Source organism: Poecilia reticulata, chromosome 14 (assembly GCF_904066995.2).
Source record: "Poecilia reticulata chromosome 14, P_reticulata-male-v2, whole genome shotgun sequence".
Taxonomy (NCBI): Eukaryota; Metazoa; Chordata; class Actinopteri; order Cyprinodontiformes; family Poeciliidae; genus Poecilia; species Poecilia reticulata.
Window position 1 is genome coordinate 159,324 of NC_088843.1, and position 9,946 is coordinate 169,269.

At 41.7% G+C, this 9,946-nt stretch overlaps 2 protein-coding genes across 17 annotated transcripts in view; both read right to left on the minus strand.

Annotated features, from left to right (window-relative positions):
* ttc3 (tetratricopeptide repeat domain 3) overlaps positions 1–639 on the minus strand; it is a 36,369-nt gene extending 35,730 nt beyond the window's left edge. For 4 of the 5 annotated variants that reach the window (XR_014090822.1, XM_081615413.1, XM_081615415.1 and 1 more), the window contains exon 1: positions 247–298. Coding sequence is in view for 3 of the 5 variants with exons in the window: in XM_081615413.1 (XP_081471539.1) it covers positions 247–283 (37 nt within the window). In the remaining 2 variants the exon portion in view is untranslated. Of the gene's footprint in view, positions 1–246; positions 299–492 lie in introns of those variants that run through there. The other variant, XM_081615414.1, reaches the window with a different exon arrangement.
* Positions 640–849: 210 nt separating this feature from the next.
* On the minus strand, positions 850–9,905 carry LOC103460007 (uncharacterized). Of its 12 annotated transcripts, none has more exons than XM_081615427.1 (5): positions 9,490–9,905; positions 5,904–5,981; positions 5,544–5,801; positions 4,757–5,041; positions 850–2,199 (listed from the first exon to the last, which is right to left on the minus strand). In XM_081615427.1, exons 3-5 carry the CDS (start codon positions 5,673–5,675, stop codon positions 1,618–1,620), a joined length of 999 nt encoding a protein of 332 aa, XP_081471553.1. In that variant the 5' UTR covers positions 5,676–5,801; positions 5,904–5,981; positions 9,490–9,905; the 3' UTR covers positions 850–1,617. The 12 variants fall into 12 exon arrangements, with proteins under 12 accessions (XP_081471553.1, XP_081471554.1, XP_081471551.1 ...); XM_081615428.1 differs by having other exon boundaries at positions 5,544–5,804; XM_081615425.1 differs by lacking the exon at positions 9,490–9,905 and adding an exon at positions 8,185–8,514.
* Positions 9,906–9,946: the final 41 nt, after the last annotated feature.

Genomic DNA, 9,946 nt, shown 5'->3' on the forward strand with positions numbered 1-9,946 from the left:
GTGCTGCTTTCTGCGCCAGTTTCCTTTTCCCAGAAAATGCGGCTGCGGCAGCTTTAAGGAACCACGTGTGGGTGTGGCGGGGACCGAACAGCCAAAAATGGCTCAATATGTCCAAAACTCACAGAAAAGCTGAGCCAGGAACGACTGACATTAAGAAGCAGCAAGAAAACAACCAACTCTCAGAGACCTGGAGCTGAAACAACTCACCACCCCACTGATGCAACATTAGCATGTTAGCTCACTCACCGCCTTCCTCACAGGGCCAACATCCTAACAAGGACATAATCTAAAGCCATTCAAAGTTATTACATGCACTTCCTTTCAAAGTTCAAGGTATTCTAACACCGTTCTAGATTTTCTCAGCTGTTCGTCGCGTTTCAATCCATTTTCAGCCTTTTGTTTTAGCGCGGTAGACCGTTAGCTACAACTAGCTATTCAAAATGTAATAGAAATGTTTAAAAGCGATTGAAAACAGAGTCAGACACAACCTACCTTATGAAAACCGCTGATTGAAAGTTCCACTGTTACAACCCGTCTTCCTCAGATCATAATGTGTTGAATTGTTTGCAGGTGCTTCGTAAAAACAAGCAGCTACACGCGTCAAAAGGGGTTTTCTTCTTCTCCGGCGCTGTTCTGCAGCCAAAGCGAAGAGCGCCCCCTGCTGGCTTTATTTAAATCGGAACTGTAACCTTTACACTCAGTTCCCGAGTCACCGGAGAGAAGGTGTGGACATTTCATCACAAATGTTTGATAAACAACAAAATAAGAGCCGTGTCCTTTAAACTGTGACGCAGGATTGATATTACTAATCAATACAGGATTAATATATTAAAAACAGACCCCCAACTGTAAGTTTTCAAAAATACTTTATTGATCCCAAAGGAATTTTAATAAGTTGCAAAGAGCATCCATTACATTTTCTGGCTGACCTTTTGGGGGAAAATCTTTTCAGGAGTAGTTTTACTGCAGAATACATTTTACTTTTGTTTGAGTAAAATTATTATCAAGTATTTCTAGCTCTACTTGATAAAGTTTTTTGGATTCTCAATCCAGTGCGAATAACTTCACTGAAAAAAAAATCAAAATATTTTAACCAAGGAGTCACAGATACAAATTTACAGTGAGACCTTGTTTGTGCACGTTTTCTGTTTCCGTGTTATTTTCCTTCTGCTAAGCCTGCTGAGTCATTTATAGATCAAAAAGAAACTAAAAATGTCACCATTTATGAGGCATGTCTGCGTTTCTGTGATTTAAAGCCTTGTTCCTGGAATGTACAATACTAATCAACTTTATTCATTGATTGATTGCATGTAAGAATTTGTTTCATGAGTTTATAGCAAAAAATAATCATTTGAAAATAATTTCTTTTGCTGTAATTTTCTATTTTGTTATGTTATTTAAAAGGTTTTTTTATTTTTATTTTAGTTGTTAAAATGCGGCGGAGTGTTAGGGCCACACTAAGAAAAATCAAGAATTAAAAAATGAGATTACAAGAATAAAGTGTAATATTGTGATGATAAAATCATAATATTACGAGAATAAAGTTGTAATTTGATGACTTTATTCTGTTGATTGTGTGGTTTTATTTTCTTCGTCTGTCCCTGATCCTCCGTCGTCTTAAGCTTCCATAATTTGCAGTTTGCTGTGAAACGTCGGGCTGAGGCTCCGCGGCTGCGGGCCGTTTCTCTCGGTCCGGTTCGCTCGCAGCTCAAAGTGCTGCCTCTGCCTCAGCAGGCCTCGCAGGACTTTCTCCGGATACAGGAAGAAGTTCCTGCTGCGCTGCAGGTCCTGCGCCTTCATGATGCGCGTCACCAGCGCCTCCTGGATGGCCGCAGACTCACAGGGTCGATGCCGGACGCCGTGACTGACTTCCCTCTGCGGCTCGATGACCAGCAGACCCAGCTGGCTGAAACACGGCGCCGCTGAAGCATTTCTGCCCACAGGCTGCCCGCAGCTCCTCTGGTCGCCTTCCGTCGAGTTGGCGTTGGCACCAGCTGGGTGAGCCGTCACATGCCCGATGCTGGAGGTGTTGCTGTTTTCCACGCTGCGGCGTTTTGGCTCCAATGTTTCTCCCGCTTCAGTCTCCAAAATGTTTTTACGTAAATAGGCGACGTAGCCGCTAACGAGGCGATTTAACCCCGTTTTATAGGACAGACGCAGAGACTCGATGGACCCAGACGGCACAGAGTGAAGGCGAACCTGTTGGAGAATAAATCCAGATTTACTCTGTTCCTGCTTTCATCTCCAACAGGTTTGAATCCAGAAACTGCAGGAAAAAGCGGCTTCAATTACCAAACCTTGTTGAATTATTAATTAACTGGGATAAACATCAAAGTTCTGGCTCAATGTCTGCCAGGCCTGAAGTTGGCTCATAATATGCTAATTATGGCAAAATACGTGAAAATACAACATAATACGAAATAAGACGGCATGATTATCCACATCTACTAAACAAATAGATCTGTTGTTGGAAAGGGATGAAAATAAACCTTAAAAAGTTTGGTACGTTTTTCATGTTAAAATAAATTTTCTAGGAAATGGGAAGAAAATGTGGTCATTTCTGAGCAATAAAATCCAGATTCAGGTTTCTTTGAACATGTTTGCAGAATTTAGCCAAGTTTTATGAATCAATTAAAAGCAGATTTGTGTGCAGCAAAATTAGTGTTTGTGTAAAACATCACATCATTATTTAAAGGCCAATAATTTGTCTTCTTGCCAACATTTTCAGATATTACTTTGTGATCATTTCTTCATATAGAAAGTCTTCGTCTCCATCAGAGGCTGTACTGGGGGACGGATTTTGTTTTAGTCTTTAACTGATGTCAGGGGCCACATGCAATCAGCAGAGGGCCACTAAAGGCCCCTGGACCACACTTTGGACACTCCTGCATAAAAAAAATACATTGAGAAAGTACTTTAACTTAAATACTTTAAGTACGTTTAAAAGCGAGGTACTTCCTGTTCCTCAGGCGGTTTTGCTTGTACATTTGTCTGTTTATTTCTTCTTTCACCTGAAGCTTTTAGAAAAACAGTTTTTACAAATTTGTTAAAATTATTATGTCGTGACTTTATGACAGATAATCTGAAAAAAACAGATGGAGCTCGTCTGCCTCCTCCCAGGAGAACGACCTCGCTGCAGCAAACAGGAAGGGGCGGGACGGACCGTTGGTCTCAGGCCTTATCTGGAAATGGGACCATTGCAACCCGGAAGTGAAGGGGGCGCTATTTCCTATATTATCCGCGTTCTCCTGTTTTTCTGTGATATAGCTTCATCTTTAGGAAGGAGCATAGGCACCGGGACAGGGGGGGCCAGTGGCCCCCCGCTTTACGGCCCTGCCCGTTGGTTCATTGGTCCCACCAGACATTTACACAGACCGCACGCTGCTCTGACGTCTCTCTGTACTTGTATAAAGACAGAGGCACAGATGAAACCTACAGGCTGAGATCTGGACCAAATCTAAGGCTCCACATCATAACAGTCACCCAAAGGTTTATCTGCATGCTCCAGATCCGGGTCGGGTTGGGATCAGGAACCGGTCTGACACCTGAAAAAAGGCTTTGGCTCTGATCCGGTCCAGGTCTGAACCAATTCTGCTTAAAAATGTAATGAGGTTCCTGTATTTGTCACCATTTCTAGAACTGTGACGATGTTTATAATGGCGTTGGGGTGAAAAAAAAGAAAAAAGACATCAGGCCCAAGTCTGTTTACGGGTCGGACCAAATGCTCACCCACACTTTGCCCAGAGCTGATTATTTTTGCTCAGGACGAAAAATAATTGTGCGACTAGCTTTTTATTTATTTATTTTTTGGACCAAAAGCCATTCAGCCATCAGTAGCCATAAATATCGATGGGTTTTCAGATCTCTGTTTAATTAATTAAATTACATTTCTTATGTATACATTGTATATGGTATTTTTCATGTCTTATTTCTTTAGTGTTCCTCCTATAATTGATGGAGATAATAGATGTTATTTATAATGTATAAAGGTTTATGTCACCTAATTTACATCCTGAAGAAAAATATGGCATTTTAGAAGATAATTTATCTTTCACGTTGCCAGTAATGGCGAAATTAATAGTAAATAATAAAGATGTTGTGGTATTCTCGTTTAGGGACATAAATATATTAGTTGTGTTACCACCCCTCACCACTAGAGGCACTGCCTCAAGTACACAGAAAGCTACAGAATTTGTTAAAAGCTGTGAGCTGCGCTGAAGTAAAAAAAAGAGAGAAGTTGAAATACATGCTGATAGTGAAACTCATTCCTACAGATGAAGCTACATCACAGATTTAAAAAGAAAATTGAAACGAGAGAACGCGGATAATATAGGAAATAGCGCCCCCTACACTTCCGGAGTGCAACGGTCCCATTTCCAAATAAGGTAAGAGACTGACAGTGGTCCGTCCCGCCCCTTCCTGTTTGCTGCAGCGAGGTGGACTTGCCTCCCAGTGCTCCCAGTACAAACTGCAGAAATACACCAGTCAGAAACCACCAATCAGTCAGGAGGTGGGGCTTAGTGCTGTCAATCACTCTCATGTTTAACGCCAAGCGAGTACATGAGGTTGATTGACAGCGCTAAGCCCCGCCTCCTGGCTCTGATTATTGGTTTTTGGTCCATTTCTTCAGGCAGCAGCAGCAGATCGATCTTTACTCTGATCATTTATCTCATGACAAACATGGTGTCGGTTTGAATGAAAATGGAAAACCAGATTTTTGTAGAAGTTTGATCCTCCATTTCCTGTTTCGGCTCACCTGATGGATCCTCAGGTGCAGGTGAAACGCGGCGCCGGCCAGCCACTGCCGCATGGCCTCTGTGCTCATCCTCTTCTTGGTGGTCATCCTCTCATAGTGGTCGATCAGCTCTAGGTTGAGCCAGCTGTCGTACAGCTCGGCGGCCTCCGCCATCTTCTCCTCGTCGTTGGCGATGGCGGGGACGAGGCGCAGGTAGCCGTGGATCATCGACCCGATTCTGGACGAGGCGCTGACGCCGAACACCCTCTGAGCCTCGGATCCCCGCGGCGAAGCTGCAGCACGGACCTGATGGCAGCTTTAAAAGTTTGGCTTCATGGACATTACAGCAGCGCAGCAGGGCCGGACTCATCCGGTCGTGGCCCTGGGCTGGAGCCGGTTTGGTGCCCGGTCCGCTGCACAGAAACTCTCCTACTGATTACTGGAGGTGATCCTGCAGCTGTAATGCTCCAAAGATTCATGGAGTTCATCTGATCAACCAGTTTTATATAAAACACAATGTAAAGCATGAATTCATTAAAAAATGTAATAAAAGTAATGTTTGGAGCCCTGAGCTAACAACCCTGTGAGCCCATTTTAAAATATGTCCCAGGCCACACTAAGAAAATTACAAAAAAATATAAAATTATGAGAATAAAGTCACAGAAGAATAACATTGTAATACAATGAATTATGACTTTATTCTCATATTATTAACTTTATTTTTGATGTTTATCCGTTACTGTTTTGTCCTTAATACTCGGTTGCTAAAACAAAGGATTTAAACAGAAAAACTAAATATTTGACGTACATGTTGGGCCACCTGGTCAAACAGCAGGGACAGGGCCAGGGCGACGACCCCTATGCCTCCATTCGCGACCCTGCAGCCGCTCAGCTGTGCGGTGAGATTCAGGTGGAAGGCCGCCTGCTGCTCGCCGCTCATGCCGCGCTGCAGGAAGCCGTACCGGTGCTGCAGGGCGGCGGCCGAGTCCAGGGATAGGAAGGTGGTGAGCACTGGATCCAGGGAGATGTCCGGGACGAGGTCGGCGTCTCGGGCCACAGAGAACAGCTGCTGGACGGTGGCGGCAGAAGGAATGCACGGAGACGGAGCCGTCAGGATCATGGCAGACACTGAGCTCCAGCTGGAGATATGAGGCTTATCTGTGTTTACTTGACCCAGGCAGGCGAGGTCATCAGCACGAGTCCAGAGATCTGTCAAAGGTATCCCTGAAGAGCGATTCGCCTGAACCTAGAACCGAGGATCGATTACAGGTTGAACCGGTCAGGACATTTCTATGGCCCATGCAAAACATGTTCAGCACATTTTGAAATCAATCTTAGATGGTGAGATTTCAGGCTTTTGAAATGACTCATTTTCCAGACACCAACACATTAAGTTATTAAACACTTGGGTTGTTTTTAGAAGCAGTGAAGTCCCAAATGGAAGAACAAAAACTGGCAAGATATAATTTTTTCTTAATAGGTGTCCTTTAAAAAGGCGTGACGGTTCTCCTGTGACTCTAGCATGAAACTTATTGCATATGACATGGTTACGTTAAATACTAATACCCAATTTTAATGTTTCAAAGAATTCTGTTAATATTTTACTTGCAAGGAAAAAAAGAAACATTTGTTGTTATTCTGCCAGAGGATAGTTTGCCATACTTCCGTCAGAATATCCTGAAGTTTCGTTTCTCGGTCTTTACGTCAAGGAATCGTTTGCTTGAGGTTTCGTGACGTCACTGACCAAACGTTTAAAAATTGGACCTTGAATCAGCAAACAAGCTAATTACGACCAATCGCAGCCACTATATACTGATTAGCAGTGGTGGAGAAAGTACTCAAAAAATTTACTTAAGTAAAAGTACAAATACACAGTCAAAAATGTACTTAAGTAAAAGTCAAAGTACCACATTAACATTTTACTTAAGTAAAAGTAAAAAAGTCCTGGCTTTTAAAAATACTTAAGTATTAAAAGTAAAAGTACTCGCTGAATGCATTACCTAATCGCTAATATCATTAAGTGTGCCGATCGTATTTAATTTTAATACATCAGAAATGTGCCATTTTAATTAACACTACCACAGATTAAACATGTTCTTATTGTGTTTATTCTCTGTAACAGTTTAGACTTAGATATGTGATTCTATGAATCATAATTTCAGGGATGGAAACATTTTGTCTCGTGTCCTAACATAGCATGAACTTCATTAGTCACATTTATTTAGAAAGAAATCTAACTGAAAGGGGATGTAAAGAAGGTGCGGGGTGGAGGATATGCAACCAAGGAGCCATGCAGCAGAGTTGTAGTCAAGACCACCGAACCCGAGACCAAGACCAGCGCTAAATGACACAATAACATTAAGTTTACCTATTAAAATTGGTTTTCAGATTGATCTGAAAGATCCACATTCCCATAAAAACACCTAGATATTAAATACTAAGAGCTGAAATATATTTAACCAGTATCAATTAAAACTCACTTCATTCTGTTTTGCTTTCATCGCTGTGCTACAATCCGCAGAGGTCTCCTGCTATCCCTAGAAAAATAACGCCCTGGGCAGTTGCCCATATTGCATATGTCAGAAACCACAACTGAAACATCGCAATTAACGGTAAATAACGTTCAACTATGAACACTGTCCAACGGCGCAACAAGTAACTAAGCAGAATGAGCATCATGACTGTTTTCACCCTCCCTCCCACTGCATGTTTGCCACCATGACAGGAGATGAAATCAATCAATGAGCAATGAGCATGCTCTGTGTTCATACGTTCAACTTTTACTTATTCAGCGATTAAATGAATGTCTATATATATATATATATATATATAGCTACCTCAGTGTACACAAGAACAAAGAACGGCTCTCAGTGAGGCTTCAGTCCTTAGGATCCGTCCAGAAGAATCAGATCGTTCCTGAATGTCATATCACTATATTGCAGACTTTGGTCACAGCGTTGTCCCATATATGCGACACCTCAGTCAAAACCTCCACACAATAATTCAGCGCATGAGTGACAACTTTTTTTCATCAGCTGCAACATGTGTCTCAGTACAGCTAGCTTTGCTAGCACAGATCTTACCTTTCTTTAAGCTTTCCTTCCAAGTGACGCTAAAAGTTGGACGAAGTCTCACCGTCTGTGAAAGTGAAGCGCTGCTGATTTTACATGTCGCCATATCAATTTATGCAGCGCTATTATATTATAGACAAACATCTCCTCCCGCTCAGAGGAAACCACTGCGCATGTCTGGAGCTCCGAGTGCGAGTAAAGGTGGAGCCGATGGGTGACAACAGACACTAAGTCACGTTATTGCTCGGATTTTACGGCGCCACCTTAAATCCCTGAACTTCACATTTTAATGGAAGAAAAGAGCAACGAGACTTGGATGTAACGAGTAACGCGACAGTTTTGTAGAAATGTAGTGAAGTAGAAAGTACAGATACTTACTGTAAAATGTAGTGGAGTAAAAGTAGAAAGTATTCATTATTAAATCTACTTAAGTAAAGTACAGATACACAAAAACTGTACTTAAGTACAGTAACGAAGTACTTGTACTTCGTTACTTCCCACCACTGCTGATTAGTTTAAAACAAGTATTTGTGAAGCTGCTTTGACCGACAAACAGACATTTCAGGGCCGGAAACCATCAGACGTGCTTCGCTCAACGCGATTACGTCATTGCGCGCCTCTTCGAAGCGTGCTACGTCATCGGTCAGGGACGCAGAGGGGGAGTTGGTTCGTTCAGTTTGTCGGTGAAAACATAGCAGGTGAGTAACGAAGCGGATCAACGGCTTTATAACGTTTCAGTCCAGACCCAATGTGAGTATCCGGCCGTAAAGCGGACCGTTGGGCTCCGTCAGGCTCTTTACTAGCTGCTAACGCTGTTAGCCGCCTGAAGACTCGCAGTTTGTAGCAAAAATGTCCCAGACGAGCAAATGAACGAAGTCAGAAATATGACGGATTTATTCACCAAGCGACGAATCACAGGTTATCCATAAGGTGTAATAAGTTTAACTCAATCACAATGCAGATCTCATCAGATTTAAATGGATCATTTATTGACTAAATCACGTTTAATAGCATTTTCATTAATTATCCTTCTGGCAGCCGGATTTTTGGAGAATTTAACTTTATTTTGTTTCTTCTGACCAGCTTCAGCTGATGTTAGTTTTCCATCCTAACTCTGATTTTTGGATCTCTGCGGGTTGACAGGAGAATAAAAAAGCTCATATTTGGTGCCTCAATCATCTGGACCCGTTTTTGACAAACTGTTATTTTACTTTTAGCTTTAAGAAACATTTTATGTTGCAGGAGCGTAAAATGATTCAACTAATACAAAATCAGTGGTGCTGGACTTTATCAGTAACAATTATTTTAGATAAATGTTAAGAATCATTTGTGTACCATGTCTATAACATAACGGGATATTAATCACAACCTATGTATTTAAAACAAAGTAGTTTAGACATAATTTTAATTGAAGCAAAGAAATCTGAGAAGCCACATAGTTAATCAGATATATAGTTAATCAGATACATAGTTAATCAGATACATAGTTAATCAGATACATAGTTAATCAGATACATAGTTAATCAGATTAGTCTGAACTCGGTGGAACCGGGACGATGAACAGCAGGAATTGAAAGAAATGTTTGATCATTTCTGTGACCTCAGGAGATTCGGAGGTTTTTCACTTCCTAAAACAAAACAGGCGTTTTGGAATAAAACTATTCACAACTTGAGGAAACTCACCTTTTCATTTATTCATTCCGTCAACCTTTTCCAGCGCCAACTTGGCAAAAGAGGAAGGAAGAGAATAAAACCTAGATTTTGTCCTAAAGACGGTTTTAACAAAACGTCATCGTTCAAACGAGCCGCATTCTGCACATTCACCGCTAGATGGCAGTAAAGCAACACTCTGCTGTGTTCAGTGGGATAAAACTGGAGCATCCGGGTAAAAGAAAAGCACAGAAACACGGGACTAACTCTAAATTCAAATAAAAGGAGCAAGTATTTCAAACAAATGTAGATTCTCTGGCGGTTATTTTTCTTCAAAATGTCTAAAATAACCTGAATGGCTAGAATAGCCAGACTTTAACCCCAGACTCCTGCAGAAGCAGCAGCTCTGAGGAAGTTCAGTGTTTGTGTTTATTTCCATCAGAGGAAGTTAATGAAGAACCAAGCAGAGCGTTTTCCTCTCCAGGCCACC

Excerpts from the sequence above, each read along its gene's own strand:
- LOC103460007 (XM_008401962.3), bottom strand. The coding sequence starts at position 5,855 with ATGATCCTGACGGCTCCGTCTCCGTGCATTCCTTCTGCCGCCACCGTC. Across the intron at positions 5,042-5,543 it reads TTGACCAGGTGGCCCAACAT|GTCCGTGCTGCAGCTTCGCC; the intron begins GTACGTCAAATA and ends AGCTGCCATCAG. Across the intron at positions 2,200-4,756 it reads TGCACCTGAGGATCCATCAG|GTTCGCCTTCACTCTGTGCC; the intron begins GTGAGCCGAAAC and ends ATTCTCCAACAG.